Source organism: Salvia splendens, chromosome 10, assembly GCF_004379255.2.
Source record: "Salvia splendens isolate huo1 chromosome 10, SspV2, whole genome shotgun sequence".
Taxonomy (NCBI): domain Eukaryota; kingdom Viridiplantae; phylum Streptophyta; class Magnoliopsida; order Lamiales; family Lamiaceae; genus Salvia; species Salvia splendens.
In genome coordinates this window covers 19947228-19971511 of record NC_056041.1, presented here as the reverse complement: position 1 = coordinate 19971511, position 24284 = coordinate 19947228, and the positions used below count along the sequence as shown (strand labels likewise).

Below are 24284 nucleotides of genomic sequence, written 5' to 3'. Positions count from 1 at the left end.
ACCTTACCGACATTGCGGTATACCGTACCGTGTTGCGGTATACCGCGGTATACCGCAAATCATACTTGTTTGATTTATAAATAATAAATATATTAAATATTATAATTTTATAAATAATAAATATATTAAATCTATATAATTATTAAGGGTATATACCGCAATTTTGTGGTATATACCGTAATTGCGGTATAATGCGGTATGATGCGGTATACCGCGGTATATGCAAAATTCATACCTTTGCCGTACCTTAATCTAACGGTAAGGTATCATACCGTACCAAAAAATGCGGTATACCGAAAATGCGGTATTTTCGGTATTTTTTCGGTACAGTAAGTGCGGTATTTTCGGTATATTTTGCCAGCCCTAGGCAGACATCCCTGCGGACTTCCCAAAAACACCTCCTGCCACGTCATAAGGACTTCCCACTGCACTTCCACGTCATAAGGACATCCCACTGCACAGTGGTGGACATCCCACAATAATAAAAATTCACAAATTCACCAAATTAAACAATTTACGGAATTAAACAATTTCGACACAAATATGGAGAAATTGCAACCATTTTATTTAAAAAAAACATACATAGTACAAAAAAATGCATACATAATTATTAAAAAAATTACATAGTTAAAAAAAAAAACTACCGTCTCATTCCTCGGATTCCCCGCCGCCAGTACCCTCGTCGTCCCTGCCGGTAGTCCCCTCGTCGCCACTCTCCGCCATGTCTCCCAACCCCAAATCGCGTCGCATACTGTTGATGATATCCTTCAGCGACGACCTGTAATGGCGATCGGTCGATGTCCGCCATTCAACATTGCACGTAACAGGGTTTCATGTTGCGCGACGCGGGCGAGTGAGGGGAGCTCGAGATCGTTTTGGGTAGGAGCTGCCGATTGGGCCTAGGCGGACCCTCTGGCGCTTCCACTCGCCATCCGCGCCGCGGACTTTTGCCCCACCGGGCGACGGCGGCGGGCCGACGATGAAGGTGTCGGGAACTCTGCCTCGGCGGGGGGAGTTCGTGGGAACCAGCACTGCTACTGTACTCCCCAGAGGTACTGATCTCCGTCTGCTTCGGCCAGCCATATTCAACACCCGCAGTAAACTTTGCCGAAGTATGCACCACAAGATACACATCCCAATATTTAAATTCCCCGAAGCCCGCCCGCAGCGTCCTTGAACTAATGGTGAGACAGAAGCTTCACATCCTCGGCAGACATGTCGTTGGTTGCAGAGCGGAGGTTGTTTGTGTAAATGCCTGCGAATCGGCTGAGCTGCCTCTTCAGCCGCTCCCACTGTTTCCTACATTGCTCTCCGTTGTGAGGCTTCCCCCTGGCGGTTTGAATTGGAGGTAGCTTTGGCTTGCGCCACCACATCCTGTCGATATGCTGGTTAGCCCCAATATATGGATCCTCCACTATTCTGATCCACGCCTTCGCAAGCACGATGCACTCCTCTGTGCTCCAGACGGTCCTCTTTTTCCTACTGGATCCCCCCTTCCTCAGCGCCCCCCGCCTCACCATCGTACCCCGCCGCAGGCGAGGTAGTGCCCGTCCCATGCCCCTCTCTCTCTCCCTGTCTTCCCCCTCCTCCCTGTCGCCGTTGGTGCGTCTGTGGGAGAATCCCAGATCGGAGATAGCCCCAACTCCTCCATCGAGAACGTCTCGATGCCAGTGAACTGAGTCTCGAGGGGAGTACTCGGGGGCTGTCCGTCGACAGTAAATCCTTATAGGGGCGATAGACATTGTCCACCAGTGATTGGGGGACCCCCTGCATACTCCCCTCGCAGCGACATGCGAGCCCTGCATCATCCCGGGAATCTGGGGCGGCATCATACCCGGCATTCCGGGCTTCATCCCCGGCATTGGGGTCATTCCAGCACTCACCCCGGGCATTTGGGGCATCATCCCATACCAAGGCGGGTACATGTTGTAGTACCTGGGTATCATCCCCACCGTCATTTGGAGTTGGGGCATCATCCCCGCCATTCCGGACATCGTGGCGGACATTGGGGTACTTCCGCCAACGGGAAAGATCGGTCCCTGTGACTCGCTCGTGGCGGGGGAATCACTATCGTGGTGCTCCATTTATCTTCGAAAGAAAAGTATTTAGAGAAAGAGATACTCGTTAATACAAGTGGGGCGAATGAAATGAAATTCAACGAGCTGTATTTATAGAATTTTCGAAAAAAAAATAAAATAATCGGGACGTCCGCGCGGACGCCCGTGGGGTCAACGCAATGACGGACGTCCCGGGAACGTCGCGGAACTCTGGTGTCCGCAGCGGACGTCCATATCCACGTCACATTTGCACAATGGCGGACGTCCCGCACGGATTGTGGCACGCCAGTCGGACGTCTGCCGGAACGGGCGCCATTACAGATGCTCTTGCCTCTTAGTGATTAAAAAGTGTAAAATTCATTTTTAAGGGACCGAATTGAAAATTATTTCTAATAAATATAGAAAATATTAACCAAATAAAAGCAGTTGTCATCGGTTTGTTTCTATATCTCGCAATTTGCGTCACTCTGTAGCTCCTCCCCCCTCACTCCTCCCTTCTCTCTCTACTCCTTCGTCCTTTTATTTTTTGGTAAATCCTCTCTCCCTCTTATTAAAGGCGTTGAAGAAGCCCATTTCTAGGGTTTCCCGTACGAATCTAGTTGTGTTTTTCATCTTCCTCCACTTCAATTTGGGTTAATTTTTGAACAGCGTCGCTTTTGTATGCGAAGTTCGTCAATTTCATTGTTCGTCTCCCCCAACCCTATGTAATTTTACTGTAAATTGGTGTTTGGGAGTGAATTTACTCTAATTTTACTGAAATCTGTTTGTTGTGCATGTGTCATTATTTAAACAAAATTAACAAATCAATCTTTGTGTTGACTTGTTATTTTCTGGTTTAAATTTTACAGTCTTTCAAGAACAGAGAGCAGCCGCTTTTTCTCGGGAGTTTTTTTGAGGTATAAAACTGCATTTAGCGGGGTTGTGTGTGTGTGTGTGTGTGTTTTTGTTCAATTTCTGGGTATTTTTTGTTTCATTTTGTTTTCTCCCCTTTCCTGACATGCATGTGTTTAAATTAACTTGAATCGTTAAGTCTAAGGCCATGGGTTTCACTTGTTGGCAATTTTATCATATATTCTCAGTCATGTGTGTGTGTGTGTGTTAATTATTCTACATTTATTTAAAACTTTTGAACTTTTGTTAAAATTAGCCTCTTTTTTTCTCGGCATTCTCTAAAAAAAGTAATTTCATGTTACCCTTTAGTGGCTATTTTGACAGATCTACAAAATTGGGTGGATGCATTCCGTTTTCCTTATTTTTAATTTGACGTGCAATTATTTTTTATGACTGTTGGTACTTTGTGTACAATGTGGATCGAAGTCTTTATTTTTTTTTTCAAAATTATCTGCGTATTTTTGAGTTTTGTCAGAGCACAAGTTTGTGGCTTGAAGTTCTTGAGATTATTACTCCTTGGAGTCTCTGTTTCATAAACTTCTTTTAACCACTGGTACATTTTACTAAGTTCAGTATTCAGTTGATGACCTTCTTTGAATCATAGTTGCTATTTGTTATATTGTCACAAATTTGTCTAGATTTGCATGTTGTTGTTACTATTCTGTGTATGGGTGTAAAAATAAATTACTTTAGCATATTGTCCTTTATAATTTAGCTCCCATAAGCATTTGCTTTGGATTCTTGCTCTGCTGTGGATTTTTATAGCATTACTCCTTGGTGTGCTGTTTGTTCCTTTCATCCTTTCAGAAAATAGAGATACTCATCTAATTGCATCATGTTAGAAGAGTATGACTATATTCCATGAGAAAGAAGGTCAATGGACCCTGGATCTTTCTTTTGTTGTTTCAATAGAAATGTATAGTTGTTTTGTTTGATTTCAGTTTTTGGTAAGAAATACATTTCCGTTGAATACAAGCATGGCGGTTATGTTATTTTGATTACATGCTTGATGACTTATTCACTTTCTTACTAGATCTGTCAATGGATCCATCTGAACATGATGGAAATGGGGCCTCAGAAGCTCTTCCTCCTCCACCTCCCGTTCCTCCAAATGTAACTCCTATAAAAGCTGTTACTGAACCAGAAGTAAAGAAAGTTTTCCGGGCCCCAATGGCTAGGCGTGGGTTTGGAACTAGAGGGAATAAAGTTCCTATCTTGACAAACCACTTCAAAGTAAATGTGAACAACGTTGATGGGCACTTCTATCACTATAGTGTATGTGTTCATAGACACAGTCTTTGTTGATATCTGTGTTCAAATGTCATTGATTATTTATCTCACTCTCAAACTATCTTTCTTGTTACTTGACAGGTTGCCCTTTTTTACGAAGATGGCCGCCCTGTTGATGGAAAAGGGGTTGGTAGGAAAGTACTTGACCGAGTTCATGACACTTATGATTCTGAGTTGGCTGGCAAGGATTTTGCTTATGATGGGGAAAAGAGTTTGTTTACTGTTGGTGCACTTCCTCGTAATAAACTTGAGTTTACTGTTGTGCTTGAAGATGTTACTTCAAGTCGGTGAGTATCCTCTCTATTGGTTAAAGGTTGTTATTGAGTTATTATTGTTATAGTGGTCTCTTAATGCTTATGGGTTTTGCTGCATTAGGAATAATGGAAATAGCAGTCCCGGGGGACATGGAAGTCCCAATGAAAGTGATAAGAAAAGGATGAGACGTCCGTATCAATCCAAAACTTTCAAAGTGGAGATAAGTTTTGCTGCTAAAATTCCTATGCAAGCTATAGCAAATGCTTTACGTGGCCAGGAATCTGAAAACTCTATGGAGGCCTTCCGGGTTTTGGATATCATCTTAAGGCAACATGCAGCTAAGCAGTAAGTTATGCTTCTGCACTGGAATGCTAAATGACGAATTTAATCCGCATTGTGTCTTCTCTGTCAGGGGTTGTCTGCTTGTTCGCCAATCGTTCTTCCATAATGATCCAAAGAACTTTGCTGACGTTGGAGGCGGGGTTCTTGGCTGCCGAGGCTTTCATTCAAGCTTCAGAACTACACAAAGTGGCTTGTCGTTGAATATTGGTAATGTTCGGTTGCAAAACTATGTTCTCCCATCTGTTTATAGCATATGGTCTCCTAGTTTTTCATACTGATCATGATTGATGCGCGCTGTATGTATCCCAGATGTATCTACGACCATGATCATCCAGCCAGGGCCTGTTGCCGACTTTCTGTGTGCCAATCAAAATGCGAGAGACCCGTTCTCACTTGATTGGGCAAAGGTGAGAATAAAATGTCTCAGACTTAGTCTTCTTTTGTCATTGCATTTAGGGTGCGTCTGTTGATTATATATTCTCTTCAATTCTAATTTCCCAGGCCAAACGCACTCTCAAGAATTTGAGGATCACAACTAGTCCTACAAACCAAGAGTTCAAAATAACTGGGTTAAGTGAAAAGCCTTGCCGTGAGCAATTGTAGGATTCCTTGTTCTCCTCAATTTTCTTGCTTCTCTTTTAAATTCTTTCCCCCGGTTTATTAGAGATTCTGAAAAATTGAAAAATTGCAGGTTCACATTAAAGCAAAAAAGTAAGGATGGTGATTCTGAACCAGTAGAAGTGACTGTCTATGATTACTTTGTCAAGCACCGTAACATTGACCTGCGATATTCTGCTGACCTGCCATGCATTAATGTTGGGAAGCCTAAACGACCAACATATTTCCCTGTTGAGGTGGAAATGTGGATTATATTTTATTTCTATGAAATACTTACTTCACAATAATGTTTTGTTGATTGATTTTTGGCTTGTATTAGCTATGTTCTCTGGTCTCATTGCAACGCTATACAAAAGCTCTATCAACTTTCCAACGCTCATCATTGGTTGAGAAATCACGGCAAAAGCCACAGGAGAGGATGTCTGTGCTGAGTAATGTATGCTCTATTCTGCTCACGACTTCTGTACACCTACTAGAATAGTATGTAATTGTCAACGTACTTAGTGTTGCTTTTTCGTTGTTGTAGGCTTTAAAAATCAACAACTATGATGCTGAGCCCATGCTTCGTTCTTGTGGTGTTACCATCAATAGTAACTTTACTCAGGTTGAAGGCCGTGTTCTTCCTCCTCCGAAGGTATATTTTTGGCATACTGATAATCCTTCAACACTAAGTTACATGTATGTGCAAGTTGATTATGATTGATGTGCTCATTTATATGCGGATGAAAGGTGTGGATGCTTTACTGTTTTTTATGTTTGATCGCAGCTGAAAGTTGCAAATGGAGATGATTTGTTTACTCGGAATGGGAGATGGAACTTCAATAATAAGGTTCACTGCACACTTCACCTTGCTTTTTGAAAATATCTGTATGTAATTCCATTTTCTTATAACCACGTGTATTTTGCACAGAAATTTGTTAATGCTTGCAAGATTGAGCGCTGGGCTGTAGTAAACTTTTCTGCTCGCTGTGATGTACGTGGCCTGATCAGAGATTTGATGAAAGTTGGTGAATCAAAAGGAATCGTACGTCAACCATATTCTTTTGACTTGGCTGTTTTATGTTTGTAAATGGCTGGGCTGACTTTATAGTTTATATAAATTTACCGTAGGCTGTGGAAGAACCATTTGATGTTTTCGAAGAAAGTCAGCAGTTTAGACGAGCCCCACCCTTGGTTAGAGTGGAGAAGATGTTTGAAGAGGTGCAGTCAAAGCTTCCTGGCCCACCGAAATTTCTACTATGTTTGCTTCCAGAAAGAAAAAACTGTGACTTATATGGTTTGTATTAATATTTTTCATAATCATAATTTTCTGATATAAGTTATGATTCATTATGATATGATGACATGATGAACCATTCAAGGTCCATGGAAGCGTAAAAACCTGTCTGATTTTGGAGTTGTTACTCAATGCTTGGCACCTCAGAGGGTCAATGATCAGTATCTTACCAATCTTCTGTTGAAGATTAATGCCAAGGTTAATTTCATCATCATTCTTGGTCCCCTTGATGTTTCTTGATAATGTTCATCTTAAGATAATATGCATAAGATTATAGCTTCAGGATAGTTTTCAGCTTTCTTTTACTCACTGTTACCTTCTTGCAGCTTGGTGGGCTGAACTCTATGTTAGCTGGTGAAATATCTCCTTCAATACCGGTGGTATCAAAGTCTCCCACCCTGATTCTTGGCATGGATGTCTCGCATGGCTCACCTGGACAATCTGATATACCATCAATTGCTGCTGTAAGGGCTTTAATTTCCTTGCTTTTTATGTCTCCATTTTGTATTCATATGCTTCACACGATCATTTCTTTCGAACTTCACGGGGAAGGTTTCACTTATTTTTCTTTACATTCTCCTTAAGTCAAAATTGAGCAGTACAAGTCCATCAAGGTTTTCCTCTATTTTGGGCACTCAGTTAGAGACTTGTGTTGTTTAATACACAGGTTGTCAGCTCAAGGCAGTGGCCTTCAATTTCTCGCTATAGAGCCTGTGTGCGTACCCAATCTCCGAAGCTTGAGATGATTGATTCGCTACACAAACGCGTGTCTGACACTGAAGACGATGGAATAATGAGGTAAGGTTTTGATTAAAGTTATCTACTGTTTTTAGGCATAAGATGCCACTTGGGCTGTAACTGTATGGCATTGTACGATTCTAGCTCACTATTGTTTTTCATCGCTGATGCACTGAAATTCAAAATCAGGTCATGGTGATGATTGACATTTTAACTGCAGAAAATAATGTATCCTGCATCTATATATGGACATGAAAAGCCAAAATGCTTGTAAATGACGTTTAACCTATTTATCTTTCCCCTCCTATTGTAGGGAGCTTCTGGTTGATTTCTACACTAGTTCTGGGAAAAGGAAGCCCGATCAGATAATCATTTTCAGGTACCATGTGAACGTAATACTCGTCTCACAGGCAAAGTGACAAATTGAATCAAGCATATTGAGCAATTTACAAGTTTATAGAAGAGGATGATAAAATATAATTCATTTTCTTTAAAATACAAGAGTTCACCTTAAGTTATTTTATGGTTCGATTATCTTATTATGTTTGACCTGTTTTCATGGAATGAATTCAGAGATGGCGTGAGTGAATCCCAATTTAATCAGGTTCTGAATATTGAACTCAACCAAATTATAGAGGTCAGTTCCCCCTCCAACATTTCAATTCATGCTGGTTTATCCTGTTCTCAACCATTCTTCCACATTCTGTAGGCCTGCAAGTTCCTTGATGAGAAATGGAATCCAAAGTTCGTGGTCATTGTTGCGCAGAAGAATCACCACACAAAATTTTTTCTGCCAAATGCTCCCGAGAATGTGCAGCCAGGTGACACACTTTCGAACTCTCATTTACTTTGAATGAAATTTCCTCACATCTTATGGAATGTGAATAATTGACTCTCGTTGGTGTTTATTGCTTATCCAATTTACAGGGACTATAATAGACAACAAAGTTTGTCATCCCAGGAACTATGACTTCTACTTGTGTGCACACGCTGGAATGATTGTAAGCAAATTTTTATCTCTTTTATACATGCGAATACTGACATCTTCAGCCATCAAGAATTATGGTTTGACAAATTAGTTGAAAATCATTTTAATGGCCTATTTGTATATTAATGTTGAATTTAATTTCATTTCATCGTAACTGTATTTATTTTGTAGTGTCAAGTGCTTTGACACCTTTCCGTGAAATGAGGTACGAGAGTGACCTGCTAATTTGTTTTTATTTTAATCTACAGGGCACGACTCGGCCTACACATTACCATGTCTTATTGGATGAGGTGGGCTTTTCACCAGATGACTTGCAAGAACTCGTCCATTCCCTGTCCTATGTGTAAGTGGATCATTAGACCGGGAAACCAAAATCCATGTGTTAAATTCCTACTTTGTCCTAATACTCTTGTCATGATCTTTGCAGGTATCAGCGCAGTACTACGGCTATATCTGTTGGTAAGTAAACAACACCAAGATTTCTGTTTCGGTTCATCTTCACCTATTTTGTTCTTGATATCTCACCTTCATGTACGTGTGTGCTTTCTGCAGTCGCCCCGATATGCTATGCGCACTTGGCAGCCACCCAGTTGGGCCAGTGGATGAAGTTTGAAGATGCGTCAGAGACGTCATCCAGCCACAACGGGGCCGGGCCAGCTGCTGCTCCACCAGTTCCCCCGATGCCCAAGTTGCAGGAGAGTGTCCGCAACTCTATGTTCTTCTGCTAGGATGCCTACTTTATGTGGACTACTAGGTTGTATGTAGCTTTTCCCATGACTTGAAAACGACTTTCGAGTGCAGAACTCGTAGCTTTTAGGGTGACTTTCGAGTGCAGAACTCGTAGCTTTTAGGGTGTTTCGTTCCGTTGCGATGTTTTTTGGTTTTCTATGTGGTGATCGCATGGGAACGACCGTTTGTTTTTAATGTTGGCCTTGTAAGGTATCGGTATTGGTATGCGACTCCTAAAGATCCTGTTTAAAATGCTAATGTGTTGGCTTATATTAGTTTTATTATTAATATCAAGCCTGATTAGATTAAATAAAGCCCCCTTCCCTAACTCCTTTTCGATTAGATTTTCATCTTTTTTATTGTTTACTATTGATCAAGTTTTTAACTGTAACGGCCATTAGTATGGAGATTGTCACCAAAAGACATGCATACATTCTTTTCATAATTATTGCTTAAAAATTTGAGTTGGACTTTAAGAGAATATTTGTTACAGTACAGACAGAGACCTCATCTCCAGCAAGGCTTTTCAAAATCCTCACATGCATATTATAATCTGCCTACAATTAAGATGTCTTGCCAGACCACATATTCAAAAGTTCAATAATTAAACCTTTTTATGCACACAAAATATGTTTGTATATGTACAATCACAAACTCACTAGCAGCTAGGATTGTTTAATCAAAACCCACATAACACCATTTTAGCCACACCATCAGCGGTCTTCAACAAGCTCCAGTGCTCCACCATTAAAAACACACCATCATTCCGTCGTCTTCAACCTTGCTCAATCGCCAGGATATGAAGTCATTTGAAATATACTGCCTTCGTCCACCAATAATCGTCCTATTTTACCATTTTACCTTTTTTTTTACTATTTTTGGTAATGGGCATTACATTCTACTAACTTTTTTAACTCACATTTAACTATAAAACTAATATACTAGTGACATTACATTCATTATGATCTGGATTATGCTACTTTAGATTAACATACCCAACTTCTATATACTCCACATTCTTTATTTAATGCTTAGTGTATGACATGAGTAATTTATATGTGAGTAATAGTTTCTGGATCTTATGATATTGACAATGATGCTAGTGACAAAGCTAAAAACATTGCTTCCAAGATATATGCAGTTTATTCGTCACTGATCTTGAATATTTCTGATCACCTAGGTATACAAAACTTCTTCCATTTCCTCCATCTCAACGTCATCACTAAGACTGTAGCACATTGAACCGTTAAAGCATCCACATCCATGCTCTTCTGTAAGTCTATGGATGTGGGTCCGAACCCACATTTATTCATTTTTTACTCCTTACTCTTCCGCAAGAGCACAACACCCATATCCATGCTCTTCCGCAAGAGCATGATCAAGGGTCCCACCATTCTATTATTCAATTTAAATACTTCAATTACTAAAAACATTTCCACAATATTAAAATGCATTAAAAATACCCAAAATACTATTGCAAATTACTAAAAAATTAAAAATTACATAATTAAAATCCTAAAAATTAAAAATACATAATTAAATTCATAATAAAAAAATTTGAAGTACGAATGAGAGATAATTTGATGTAAAGAATGGATGATGAATGTGTATTTATATATGATTTCAGGATATTTTTTTTTTGAAAAAACAGTAAAAAAATGGCTATATTTTTGGAAATCCGATTTTTTTTCCAGATTATTTTCGATTTTTTTTAATTTAAAAAAAAATAAATTTAACGGAATAAAAATGAGTCAATCAGGAGGTGCCACGTAGGCGTGCACTTCGGCACGGCGGTGCTCTTGCTATAGAGCATGGTCGTGCTGTCGGCAAGAGCACAACGGCGAGCAGGGTACTTGCCGCGCCGAAGGCACGGACCCGCTCTTAGCTAAGAGCATCGCTGCAGATGCTCTTAGGAAAAAGTCGAACCAATTGTTGCATCGGATAGTGGTGAACAGTAACAACAACTTTTCCAACTTCTTTCCCAGATTGTCAGATCTCAACTCAAACACGGATGTACATAACCTACACATCAAGGGAAAAATTATGGCATAAATTTTAGGTAAAGAATGATGACCACTACGTGAAAATACTTTAGACCTTACCTCTTAATCCTTACTTTCTTCCCTTTTCTCTTTTCTCCTTGTTTTCCTAGGTCATTCACAGTAGTGCCCTTAAAACCCGCCCTATAGATCTGCCCATCCCATTTTCTCTTGTCACGTCAGCATTTTATCTTCTAACCCTATCACATGCAATAAGGGTGTCCACATAAGGCGGACACCCCAATAGCCCCACCCCAATTTTTTGTCCATAGCCCCAGGTTTTTTGTCCATAGCCCCAAAATTTTGTTTCCGCCACTATGGTGGACACTTCCAATAGCCCCCAAATTTTATAATCAATTTTCATTTTAAATATTGGGGGCGTTGGAGAAGACCTCCACGGCTGAGATGGAGGTAGGTTTGGGCTCGATGCACACGGCGAGGGAGATTGACTCCACATCCATGGCTGAGATGGAGACCCGTCATATCCCGTCGGCTGAGAAGGATATCCGCCATATCCTGATGGATTTGAAGGATAGCCGGCCGACGGCTGTGAAGGATTGCCGCCATAGCCCGATTCCTGCGAGTCGGGTGATTCGTCGTCTCCACCGTGCATTTTACAGAGAGTGAAAGTCTAGATAGTGAATGAAGGGATTTTGTGAAAATGGTGAAAAAATAGGTGGTGGAGAGTGATATTTATAAAGGAAATTTTAAAAAAAAATTAAAAATTTCTGCTGACAGCCGCTGCGCCGGATGGCCGGCCACTATGGTCGGCGCGCCTATAGGCGCGGCTAACGGACGCCCGCCGCATCCTCGCCCCCTCGTCGCCTATCCGTCGTCCTACCGCCCCGGGACCGCCCCCGCCGGGGCTATAGGCGGGGCGGTCCCATAGTGGATGCTCTAACGAGTTTGTTTGAAAAAGACAGATCATATGCGATAATCGTCTTCGGAATTATTCCACCACCTCCGATATAAATTGACACACTACGTCGTAGTTTTTGCAATAAGCATACAACGAACAATAAAAATAAATCTATAGTGGTTCAATTTTATCACATGTATGTAGTTTTGGCAATAAGCATACAACGAACAATAAAAATAAATCTAGAGTGGTTCAATTTTATCACATGTATGTATGTGTTATGTGATTGCGGGGCTATGGGGAAGAGTGAAATGGTCTATGCTACTAGTAATACATTTGGTGGGAGTTACAAACTCTTGTACGAGTGGTAGATGGTTTACACCTATACATATCGAGAGAGATCGGAATGCAGGAACACGAGATGGGCAACAAAAAGAATGAATTTTGAACGAGTAGTAAAATACAAGGTCATGAACTATAAGTATCCCATTCAAATGTAGGGCGTGAAAAAGCCTCATAATCAAGGGATCCACTAGTTGCACTTTCCACATTTTGTAAGGCTTGCAACGAACCAGGTTGGGCATCCTGATTCAACGCCAAAAGCTTATACATCACAAACAACCCTAGTGTAAATATCGCTTGCAGCTTCGTGGAGTCGCCATGAATGGTAAAGAACAACAGCATCGAAAGCAGAAACAAGTCCACGCAAAACCTCATGATGCACAGCACTGTATCCATCAATTTCCCATCGTTGCCAGCAGGAAAGCCTCCAACTCTATACACAAACAAGAAGTTGTATTTATCCACAACGTACCTATACCCAAAGTAGATCGCCCCAACTGGAACCACTAGAGGAGAGAATGAAGAGTATATCAGGGTCAGGGCGAAAATGGTGAGGTTGAATGCATAGTATTGTGCAAAATCAAAAGTCTGTTTGGGCACTGGAGATGTTCGGCTGCTGACTGGAGGATACTCGGACATATCGTGCCCGATTGCATTAGGAGAGGTCGGTGGGGACCCATTCGAGAACACGTTATTGCCAACCATGACCTCAGAAATCCTCTCTGATATGAGAGGTCTCTGCAGGCTATCAATGTCTTGATGCTGCAAGGGATAATCCTCGCTTCGTTCAGGCACCAGCTGCAGCATGTCATTCTTCCGGAATCTTCGTAGCTTGTTCTTGATCCAAGGTATGGGAGCCAGTAGGTCATAAGATATTCCCAAGAAAGTGCTTGTGATGAGAAACGCGAGAGACGAAAGGCACGATCTTGACAAGAATGAAGCACTTAGATATTGTTCAATTCGCTTGCAATCTTCCCCATCCAAGTAACACCTGCTCATATTTAGAATAGCACCTTCCAGTGACGACTCAACCAGAGCCCTCAAGAGAATGAGATTCACCAGAAAAAAGCAAACCATCTTCAACAAAGCAGCTCGTTGCTCCCTGGACGCTGTAAGATGCCTCTCAAACTTAGAGAGATACGAAAGTGCTGATGGAATAACTATGTACATGCTTATGAAAACAATCACATTAGGCAGAAACTGGAATATTATGGTAGCTATCCAGCTGGAGCTTTGCAACCAAGTCAACCACATCTGAGCATTATCTATTGCTTCGGCGTTGATAATCCTAGCTGCACTCTTGATGGCACTGATCACTGCAAGCGGAGAGCTAAAGAACAAGAGCATCAACAGAAGGCAAGTGTTGACAAGAACTTTTCTCAATTTCAACGAGAGCCTTGATGATCCCAAATGATTCCAATATATATCACTGGCCAACGGAGCTCTCTCTACTTTCCACTGGTTCCTCTGAAGTTGCAACTCCATCAAAGAGAAGAATCTCCCAACCCGCCTCCTCTTCTCATTTTGGAAATCCTGAACAGCCTTATTTGCAGTGTAAACGTCCTTAAACACCACAAAAGCAACAGCGGCACCCCTTGCACGTCCCTCTTTATAAGCTGCCATCTCCATCTCAAGATCAGCTCTCAACTCTTGCAACTTCCTCAGCCTCTCCTCCTCTGAAAAACCCAATTCATGAGCAGCCCTGTACCAAAAATCCTTCATTCTCCTCCAAAGAAACCTCAACCTAGCCCAGAATCCCTTTGCTTCTCGTGCATCCTCTCCATCGTCATCCTCATCAGCCAAACCCCTCGATTCAATTTTTGTCACCAACTTTGTGATATCCTCCCTCACCTTCACCAACTCGGTAGCCAAATCATCCAATGCACACAAATCCATCGGCACAATCACTCTGTAAATCTTCCCCGGATACCTCTGCTGAAAATACTCAACCAGGGGAGTCTTGTCAAACCCCAAAGTCTTGGGAATACCATGGACCATAATGGTGAATATGGCAGTCGAATTCGCAGTTGGCTCACCCGGATTCCCGTGCCCATCCCGAAACCTAGTTATCCTCAACCTCCTCTCAATCTGGTTTGTGCCGTAATACACCAACAAAACAACCAAAATAACAAAAACGAAGTGCACCCAAAGCAAAGGCGAACCTTTAGCAATATGATTGATGGTAGTCTTGGAGAATTCATCAGAAATTGGGGCATCGCCGGCGTATATATTGACGGGAAGCATGACGAGGAGGGCGAGGGCAGCAAGGAGGAGAAGAATAGCGGAGGCTCCACCCTCGATGAGGAGAAATTGGGCGGCATCGGCGCCGCAATGGTGCGAAATATCGCGGCTGGTGGCGTGCCAGGCGGCGAGGAGCTTGGAGGCGATGGCGGTGGGGCCGGGAACGCGGCGGTGGTCGCTCCGCAGCTTGACGAAGACGAAGATGAGGAGGCAGGTGAGGGCTCCGATGGCGGAGATGTTGATGAGGTATTGGATGTTGCCGTACCACGCGTCCTCGATGCTCCCGTCTCCGTCGCCGGAGGGCGAGAGGGCGGCGTCCGCCATGAACGGCGGCGACAGCGTGGGGTTCATGGCGAGAAGCGGAGATTCAGCGCCTCTGAATCGGGAATCGAATGATCGGAATTCGGTCCTTTCAAATTGGGATTTGGATTGGAAGATGTCGGACTATAATTCTTTGTTTCTGATTAAATATAAAATTTAAATAAAAAACTAGTATTTGAAAAATTTTATAATCGCTAGAGGGTGAAATCCATTAATCCAATCCAAGTAATAAGATTATTAATGAAGCTTTTTTTCTTTTTATTTATTTTATTAGTTTGATCAAAATCTTTATCTTTTTAAGTTTATGTCAAATAGTAAAAAATAATGAAATTCATAATTTTAAAAATCTGACTGAAAAATCGTAAAGTTTATATTGTTTTCATTATTTTATGATAAAAAAAATTCTATGGTTACATTTTTCGTTTTTTTATAGACAACATTTTCTAATTTATTGGTTTGTAGTATATAGTCGTAGCATATCATGATTTTTTGGCTTTCAAATCACATGAACAACTTTCAAATGACTTACAATTTCAACATCAAAAAAACAACTTAGAGATAGTTGAGAATAAATACTAACTTCATGTCTTTTTAGATGATTTTTAAAGTTGCAAGCAAATCAGAATTTGACCAAAATTTATAAGTATTTTTTGGCAATTTGCCCTTATTTTTATGAAAGATGGCCAAAAAATCAATGAAGTTTGGTCAAATTTGGATCTACCTAATAACTTTAAAAAATCACTAATTATATCATAACTTTTATACTCCATTTTTCTCAATTATCTTATTGACTATGATTTGGGGGATCATATATACTTTTAGCGAATAAAAAATATCATGCTTGCAAAACATTCATCTATTTAAGTGATGTCTTTAATACATTTAGTCAATTATGTCTTTAATTTTTACATATATATGCATTATGTTGATTAATTAAAAAACATAGCATGATGAAATTTTTGACTATGAGATAATTGAAAAAAATATGAAAGTTATGTTATAATTGGTTACTTTTTAAAATTCCCAGATAGGATATAATTTAACCCAACATAACCTTTTTTAGCATTCTACCCTTTATTTTTCTTTATAAATTGCATGCCAGTTAACTAGGAATGGGAAATCATATTTCTGATCAGATTTTTGTCCAACTCAATCCGAAAAATCTCAATTGCATAAATATAACAATGCAAAAGTCTAGAACAAGAAATGTGTAAAATTCGAAAATCCGATACCAACTTTCGAAAATCTAATATACCTTAGTATCATTAAAATTATTCAACACAAATGTTTTATGTTTATAAGTTTATAATCATAATGTATTTTTATTATACAGAGAATATATTTTGAATATCAGATTTTAAAATATCGTATCATATCCTATCAAATACCCAAAAAAATTAAAATTGATATTATAACAAATAATGAATCTTAAAAAAAATTGAAACCGCCGTTTCAAATTACAGACGCCGCTTCATCTTCTTCCCATCTTCTCTTTTTTTTCGTTTTCTTTTTCTGCAACCTATTTTGTCAACCATTCTCCAAGGCTAGTCTCCTTGCCTCAATTCGAAAATACACAAACGTGAATGGATCCAACTGCAATTTTCAGTGCTACTGGAAATTTGGAGTGATACTGTTCAGAAACTCAAAAAAGGACGATTTTGGGTATAGTTGGAGCTCAATTCAACTCCAAAAAATGGGATTTCCAGTATGGTTGAGGATGCCCTGAAAACTGATGCAACAGTCACTCCACAACAATGAATCAAGTATCAGGCAAGATTTCTCCACCCCCCCCTCTCTATCTATCTAAGACGGGGTTTTTCTGTTTTTGTTCTAAACTAGAACTTAGATTCCGTGTTTGTTCTAGACTTTTTTTTTGTTCCGGGTTTGGGAGAGACGCATGACCCTCATGCGTCTCCTTTTAATGAGACGCATGAGGATTATGCGTCTTTTATAGAGACGCATGAGGGACATGCGTCTCTCATTTTTTTCAATTTTTTTTGAACGACGCATGACCGTCATGCGTCTTAGGGAGAGACGCATGAGGGTCATGCGTCTCTGATACATACACTGAGTAATGATTGCTATTTTTTGGAGAGAGATATTGTATGAATATTGTAATACGCAAGGTCTACAAGCCTAGTAAAATGATGATGTGATGTCTGTGTTGTTGGTTGAGATATTACATATACTCATTACGCACGATTTTGTGATGGCAGTGCTGAACGATGGGAGTCAGACCAAGGAAAACAGCTTCATCTATGTATTAATAATGCTACTAGCCTACTTTTCCACTTTCTCACTTTCCCACTTTTCACGCCACCTTTCCCACTTTTCACGCTCCACTTTTCACACTAGCTCCACTTTTCACACTAGCTCCACTATTCACACTAGCATGAATAATAATGCTACTGCAGTGTATGTATTAGAGACGCATGACCCTCATGCGTCTCTCCCTAAGACGCATGACGGTCATGCGTCGTTCAAAAAAAATTAAAAAAAATAAGAGACGCATGAGGATCATGCGTCTCTATGAAAGACGCATAATCCTCATGCGTCTCATTAAAAGGAGACGCATGAGGGTCATGCGTCTCTCCCAAACCCGGAACAAAAAAAAAGTCTAGAACAAACACGGAATCTAAGTTCTAGTTTATAACAAAAAAAGAAAAAACCCTATCTAAGACTGATGAAGCCCTCCCTAATAATTTTGATATGCCTTTCTGTTTTTCAAAATTTTTTGTGTTTTTATTATATATTTTGTATCAATTGCGCAGATGAAGAATATGGTTTTGTATCGTTTCTTTTTATTTTTCCAAAAAAATTTGAACTCCATCAAATATTATACTGATGATAATCTCTATTCATGGTGAAAAGTTGAGCAAAATAATAATGTAGAAAAACGAAGCCCAAACGACCTCTCAGTTTTGAAATGTCACATTGGATTTTGGAGAAAGAAAAAAAGATCAATTTTGATGAATTCCAGTATCTAATTGTATGGTGTTAGGTTGTAAGCAAGCTATTTCTTACCTAGAAACGATCAATTTGTGTTAAGGTGAAAATGATGAAGTGTTCCCCTCATATTCTGTCATGTTTATGATCATTTGTTAGATTACTTGATTGGTGATGTCTCTTGGAGTGATGGTAATTTTTCAATCCTTTATGCTACAGTATCTTGAATTCATCTAATGGTATCTCAAGAAACTGCCCAGTTAGAGTGAGTCAACTATCAAGTGAATGGAAGTGTGAATTCTCGCTACGCAATAGGAATTACTCAAATCGTACATGAAAATGTCTAAGTTATATACTTCATATAGATATGGTGTGCAGGATCAATTGTTCCAATGCTGTAATCTTCAAAATCATGTTGAATCTTTTGACCGTCTACCTCAGCAGCTGATGTCTGTCCATATTCGTGATTTAGTCGAGTTATTTCTCGAATAGTTTCCTGTTAAGACAGATGTTTTTTAGCTCTTTGGTTAACTTCTTCATGCCATGTCTTTTCCTACAAGCAATTGTAATCTGCCCTCTTATTTTTGGTAATTTTGATCTTTCTTTGGGATATAAGAAACATATATCACTGGAATCCATGAGCAAATGGTTTTACGCAGGAATCTCCAAGGTAGGGCGCCCACGCGCAAAGGGGCGAAAGCGGAAAAATAAATCAAAACAGGATGAATTTAGTGATGTTGAAGCCACTGTACCTTTGGGCCCACGCAAAAAGGTAGGGCGCCCACGGAAAAATGTATTAAAACAGGATGAATCTAGTGATGTTGAAGTCACTGTACCTTTGTGCCCACGGAAAAATGTATTAAAACAGGATGAATCTAGTGATGTTAAAGCCACTGTACCTTTGCGCCCACGTGCAAAGCGGCGAAAGCGGAAAAATGTATTGAAACATGATGAATCTAGTACTGTTGAAGTCACTGTTCCTAAGAACATTCATCGTCGTGGTCATGCAAGGCAATCTAGAATCAGCAATTGCACAATCACCACCGAAAGAGGAAAGTTGGACTCAGGCAGATTCCTTTGCTACCTCATGTAGGTTATTAAGCTGACTTATTATTTGCATTTCTGACGATAACGAATAATTTTTGAGTTCATGTAGGCACATGTGGGATGGATTACCGGAAGAGAAAGTGGAATCAGCTACATATTTCGACCCTTTGTGGTTTGAAATGTATGCCAATCGGGATAGAAGAGCCAATGTATTGAGCTGGATCAAGGAGAAGGGCATTTTATCAAAGAAATGTGTTTTCGTCCCTATAGTTAAGTGGTATGAATTTATTTAATATTTGTGCAAACCAATACCTCATCGAGTTCCTGTATTAAGATTTTGTTTGGTAGGTCTCACTGGAGTCTCTTAATCATGTATAACTTGGGCCAAAGTCTTGATTCAGAAACTAATGCTCCTTGCCTGCTGCTGCTTGATTCATTGCAAGGCATGGATCCTAAACGGCTCGAACCATCAATAAGAAGGTATCATTAGTCTTACAAGACTTCACTTGATCAATATATGCATTGCTTACTTTTTTATATATGCGCATGCATATGTTTTGATTATATTTAGCCTTTAATTTTGCTATTATTATATATTGCAGACTTCTTATTGACATCTATGAATCGGAGGAGAGGACAGAGAGCAAGAAGGAGCTCCAAAAGATTCCTCTCTGGATTCCGGAGGTAGGAGCTCTTTTATTAATTTTTGGCATTAGATTTTGAAGAACACACGCTTACATATGCCAGTGTAACATCATTTACAGGTCCCGCAGCAGAAAGAGGGCAACGAATGTGGATTTTACGTTCTATTCTACATACGCTGCTTCATAGATAGTCCCCCTCAAAGTTTCAATGTATCTAAGGGCAATCCGAACATGGTGACTTTTACCTCACATTACTTCACATCTACCTTATCGTGCCTTACTTTGGTTTATACTGTATTCCAGATGGGAAAGGATTGGTTCACCAATGACCAAGTGGAAAACTTCTGCAAAGAGCTAGAGGCTCTTCCTAGTGTAACTGACCCTGATCCTGCTTCCTATGATTCTAGTGATTCTATCGAGATAGTTACTGCTCCGTGCTTTGATGTTTTGTTTCAAGTTTGTTGGTTGTAGTATTGATGTGTGTGCTTGCAAAAAGTAGGTTCTGTATAAGGTTTTGCTAGATGTACTTGGTTTCAATATCCATTCAACTGCATGTATGCATAGCCAATTGTCTCTAAGAGCATCTCCAATGGCGGACGTCCGGTCGGACGTCGCGACGGGCGACCGGGACGTCCGCCATTGTGGCGTTTAGGGTCGGATACGGACGTCCCGTGAGGACGTCGGGTGTCCTCGGACGTCCCGGCGACGGGCGGGCGGACGTCCGCCATTGTGGCGTCCAGTCGGACGTCCCGTTTTTAAAATTTTTTTTTTAAAACTCTATATATACGGCTCGTTGAATTTTATTTCATTCGCACCACTTGTGTTAACAAGTTTCTCTCTCTACATCTCTAATTTCAAGTATATCTAGAATGTCTAGTGAAAGTGATAGCGAGAATGAGTTGGAGGTCGCTGTTGAAGGTGCGATAGAGAGGCTGCTACAACAGAGGTTGCAGCGGCGGCAGCAGGCGGCGGTACCTCGGCCGATCCATCGTCGAACTCAAGTACCCCGTGACCACATTGCTGCACATATTCGGTTGTATGCGGACTACTTCGCTCCGCAACCGCGTTTTGGGGAAGCCTTATTCCGGCGACGCTTTAGGATGCATCGTCCGCTGTTTCTGCACATCGTGGGTGCTTTAGAGAGAAGATACCTGTATTTTAGGATCAGAGAGGATGCAGCTGGCAAATCCGGACTCACGCCCTTGCAGAAGTGCACTGTCGCAATCAGACAACTAGCGTATGGAGGCGCGGCCGACATGTTCGACGAGTACCTCCACATTGGCTAGTCGACAGCCGTCGAGTGTCTGCAGAATTTTTGCGCGGGCGTGAGAGCGATATTTGGGGAGCGGTATCTTCGGAGTCCGAGCCCCGAAGACTGCCAGATGCTGATAGATATGCATGGGTCGGTGCACGGGTTCCCTGGGATGTTGGGCAGCATAGATTGTATGCATTGGGAGTGGAAGAACTGCCCCGCCGCCTGGAAGGGGATGTACACTACCGGCTTCAAAGCCAAGCATCCCACGATGATCCTTGAAGCTGTAGCTGACTACCGGCTGTGGATATGGCATGCTTATTTTGGAGTCGCCGGGTCCAACAACGACATCAACGTTCTCCAGTCGTCGCCCCTGTTCAACGCTCAGTGCAATGGCGTTGGTCCCGCCATCAGTTTCGTCGCCAACGGCAACCAGCATAATATGGGGTACTATTTGGCGGATGGAATATACCCAAACTGGCCCGTCTTTGTGAAGTCAATCAAGCATCCGCTCGGACAAAAGAAGACATACTTTGCGAGCCGTCAGGAAGCAGCGCGCAAGGATGTGGAGCGGGCATTTGGTGTGCTCCAGAGTCGGTGGGCGGTTGTGAAGGGTCCTGCACGGCAGTGGTATATTCCCAACATCGGCGATATCATGTACGCATGTATCATAATGCACAACATGATTGTCGAAAATGAAGCTGCGGAACTGACTCAGTGGACCAATGAAGATGATACTGGTGCAGGTCCAAGTCACGGCGTGGCCACCGCGAATGTGAATATGGGGGTACCTCATGGAGAGGTCGCGCGGCTGCGTGCATTTGCCGACATGCGGCAAACAGATGCCCATGTTCGACTTCAGCAGGATATCATCGAAGAGGTTTGGACTCGGAGGGGTTGACGTGATAATGTATGAAGTTTTTTTTATTAGTATGTAATTTTTTTTTTCGAATCATGTATGTTTTTTCCGATGAAGTTGTTAATTTTTCCCGTTCGTATTCTCGGTCAAATTTTATTTCCGTAAATGTAAATTGTTTTATTTGTGAATGTATGATTTTTTTTTATTGCGGGATGTCCTAGTGGGAAGGGCGGACATAGGAGGGGATGTCCTAGTGACGTGGCAGTGGGATGGGAAGTCCTAGTGACGTGGCAGGATGTGTTTTTGGGATGTCCTAGTGGGATGTCCGCCCACTGGAGATGCTCTAAGTACTCCTTCCGTCCCTTAAATTTTATATATTGATTTTATAATAAAATGTGAGTTGGAATGTGTTAATGAAATATGAAGTCCACTAACAAAAATAATAATAAAAAAGTAAAATGTAACAAATTTAGGGGAAATGACAGAAATAGAAAAATATGATAAAATTTAAGGGACGGAGGGAGTATATGCTTTTTTGGGAGAAGGAAGTTGTTTGATTACTTTGTAAGATTTGTATAGTCATAATTTTATCAAGATTTCATTATTTTGGTTCTAAAGCTTAAATTGTACTAGTACTCTCTCCGTTCCACTGAAGATGGTCAACTTTTCTTTTTGATTTGTCCCAACCAAAATGACTAATTACTAAAAATTGAAATACCTTTATCTCTACTTCGTTCCTTCTCTTCCTTCACTGTCTTCACTTAACACATAAAATAAAGCTGCATAAATCTTATGCCGCCCAAGGAAGGGCCATGGCTTGGGATGGAGTGAGAGCATCCACAACCGTGCTCTTGCCAGCGGCACGGTTGTGGGCCCGGGCGGTACTATTCATGCCTGCTCTCTGGCAAGAGCACAACACCCACAACTGTGCTCTTCCGCAAGGACGAGCACAATTAATATAAAATTCAATTACACAAAAACATTTTCATAATACTAAAATTCATTAAAAAAACCACAATAAAATAACAAATTACAAATAAAATAAAAAGACATAATTAAAATCCTAAAAATTAAAAATTACATAATTAAAATACTAAAAATTAAAAATTACATAATTAAACTCCTAAAAATTAAAAATTACATAATTATTGGCTAATATAACCCGAGGAAGACTACGCATCCGGCGGCACCAACCCCAATTGTTTTTGGAGACCCAATATCATGGACTCGTGCGTTTGAAGTTGCGTGGGGGTCATAGTTGACCTATCGGCCAAATTGAGTTGGGCCAAAAGGGCCCACAACGAGTTGTTCGGGGGTGGAGGTGGAACATAGGGTGCGGGTTCGGGAGCAGGGGCAGATAGAGTCGCGGCGCGACGTCGTTCGGCCGCCGCCTTCTTCCTACCTTGCGGTCGGCGTCGGGAACCGCTTGGTTGGGCATCGGGGCTACCCAAGTTAGCTTCGGCGAGTTGGCTAGCCACTTCTTCGCCGGCGTCGGATAGGGATGCCGACCGTGAGCGTTTGGAGGAGCCGCTAGAGGAGGATGTTATGCCTCCCTTATACTTCGGGTGCGTCCGCGTCTCCTGCCAAACGTTAAGATATTTGAACGACTTACCGTTCATGGATTGGTAGGTGCTCAGCGAGGCGGTGATGATGTCGACCTCGCTTCGGCCGCTCCCGGCATTCCGGGACTCCTGGATAAAATAGCCGTTGAACTTGCCAATTTCTTCGTTGGCTCGGCCGATGCAGTTGCGCACCATACTCTCGTTGCGCTCGATCGTTCCCGGCGGCCGGTGTGCATTGTACCGGCTAGAGACGCGCCACCAAAAGTGATCGCCGGATTGGTTCGTTCCAACCACCGCATCTTCGGAGATTTCCAAGTACGCCTTGAACAATCTTTCCATCTCCGCCGGTGAGTACGGTGTGCGGACACCGGCGCGAGATGGAGGATTCGGCATTTGGGAAGGGGCGCGAGGCCTAGGCTCCGGTGTCCACCCGTAGCGCCCATCGGAGGCACCTTGATCGTCGATTGGGTATGGCCGGTAGCCACTCGGAACGCCCGAATCTTGGGTGAGAGGAGGGGCCGAATATTCCGTTTCCGGACTATGAAACGGTTGCGAACCGAACCATTCGGGGTTCCAACCGTGAGAGCCGCTTGGGTTGTCGTCGTTACCGGACATAGTGGTGTTGTAGGGTGTGAGAGGAAGATGAAAATGGATATGAGAGATTGATGATGAGAATTGTGTAGTGAAAGTGTGAATTTTTTGGAGTGAAATTGAGGGTATTTATAGATGAAAGTGTGTATTTTTGGGGTAAAAAAATAAAAAAAAATTAAAAAGTGGGGAAAAACGGTTATAAACGGATATAATTTTTTGGGGAAGTGAAAATTTTTTTTTTATTTTTTATCGATTTTTTTAATAAAAATCCGATTTTAAAAAAAAAAAAAAAATGTTTGAAACCAACGGCTATGCCGTTGGCGAATGGGAGACCGCCACGTGTGCGTCCGCTGGCACGGACGTGCTCGATACATCGAGCAGCGCCGTGCCAGCGGCG

The 24284-nt window shown here is 41.5% G+C and overlaps 3 protein-coding genes across 8 annotated transcripts; 2 read left to right on the top strand and 1 right to left on the bottom strand.

The window, feature by feature from the left end:
• The first annotated feature begins 2469 nt into the window (after positions 1 to 2469).
• Positions 2470 to 9472, top strand: LOC121752027 (protein argonaute 4-like). Of its 3 annotated transcripts, none has more exons than XM_042146898.1 (24): positions 2470 to 2586; positions 2906 to 2953; positions 3982 to 4223; positions 4320 to 4525; positions 4614 to 4838; positions 4906 to 5042; positions 5145 to 5242; positions 5337 to 5434; positions 5527 to 5689; positions 5773 to 5889; positions 5980 to 6087; positions 6220 to 6282; positions 6364 to 6477; positions 6564 to 6729; positions 6815 to 6927; positions 7056 to 7193; positions 7397 to 7527; positions 7781 to 7846; positions 8041 to 8104; positions 8177 to 8288; positions 8395 to 8468; positions 8704 to 8798; positions 8883 to 8914; positions 9008 to 9472. In XM_042146898.1, exons 3-24 carry the CDS (start codon positions 3990 to 3992, stop codon positions 9181 to 9183), a joined length of 2730 nt encoding a protein of 909 aa, XP_042002832.1. In that variant the 5' UTR covers positions 2470 to 2586; positions 2906 to 2953; positions 3982 to 3989; the 3' UTR covers positions 9184 to 9472. The 3 variants fall into 3 exon arrangements, with proteins under 3 accessions (XP_042002832.1, XP_042002834.1, XP_042002833.1); XM_042146899.1 differs by lacking the exon at positions 2470 to 2586 and adding an exon at positions 2593 to 2740; XM_042146900.1 differs by lacking the exon at positions 2906 to 2953 and having other exon boundaries at positions 2503 to 2586.
• Positions 9473 to 12506: 3034 nt separating this feature from the next.
• Positions 12507 to 15134, bottom strand: LOC121753118 (CSC1-like protein At4g35870). Its single transcript, XM_042148299.1, has one exon. It carries the CDS (start codon positions 15014 to 15016, stop codon positions 12551 to 12553), a length of 2466 nt encoding a protein of 821 aa, XP_042004233.1. The 5' UTR covers positions 15017 to 15134; the 3' UTR covers positions 12507 to 12550.
• Positions 15135 to 16453: 1319 nt separating this feature from the next.
• LOC121750618 (probable ubiquitin-like-specific protease 2B) lies at positions 16454 to 20162 on the top strand. Of its 4 annotated transcripts, none has more exons than XM_042145188.1 (6): positions 16454 to 16756; positions 18592 to 19021; positions 19089 to 19256; positions 19328 to 19459; positions 19582 to 19663; positions 19744 to 20162. In XM_042145188.1, exons 1-6 carry the CDS (start codon positions 16741 to 16743, stop codon positions 20092 to 20094), a joined length of 1179 nt encoding a protein of 392 aa, XP_042001122.1. In that variant the 5' UTR covers positions 16454 to 16740; the 3' UTR covers positions 20095 to 20162. The 4 variants fall into 4 exon arrangements, with proteins under 4 accessions (XP_042001122.1, XP_042001121.1, XP_042001120.1 ...); XM_042145187.1 differs by lacking the exon at positions 16454 to 16756 and having other exon boundaries at positions 17638 to 19021; positions 19744 to 19833; positions 19927 to 20162; XM_042145186.1 differs by lacking the exon at positions 16454 to 16756 and having other exon boundaries at positions 17638 to 19021; positions 19744 to 19857; positions 19927 to 20162.
• Positions 20163 to 24284: the final 4122 nt, after the last annotated feature.

What these genes read in the sequence shown, in the direction of transcription:
- LOC121752027 (XM_042146898.1), top strand. Translation starts at nt 3,990, where the DNA reads ATGGATCCATCTGAACATGATGGAAATGGGGCCTCAGAAGCTCTTCCT. An exon ending in TCTCACTTGATTGGGCAAAG is followed by an intron (nt 5,243 to 5,336) that starts GTGAGAATAAAA and finishes CTAATTTCCCAG; the next exon opens with GCCAAACGCACTCTCAAGAA. An exon ending in AACTCAACCAAATTATAGAG is followed by an intron (nt 8,105 to 8,176) that starts GTCAGTTCCCCC and finishes CACATTCTGTAG; the next exon opens with GCCTGCAAGTTCCTTGATGA.
- LOC121750618 (XM_042145184.1), top strand. Translation starts at nt 18,441, where the DNA reads ATGTTTTTTAGCTCTTTGGTTAACTTCTTCATGCCATGTCTTTTCCTA. An exon ending in AGATTCCTTTGCTACCTCAT is followed by an intron (nt 19,022 to 19,088) that starts GTAGGTTATTAA and finishes GAGTTCATGTAG; the next exon opens with GCACATGTGGGATGGATTAC. An exon ending in TTCGTCCCTATAGTTAAGTG is followed by an intron (nt 19,257 to 19,327) that starts GTATGAATTTAT and finishes TTTGTTTGGTAG; the next exon opens with GTCTCACTGGAGTCTCTTAA.
- LOC121753118 (XM_042148299.1), bottom strand. Translation starts at nt 15,016, where the DNA reads ATGAACCCCACGCTGTCGCCGCCGTTCATGGCGGACGCCGCCCTCTCG.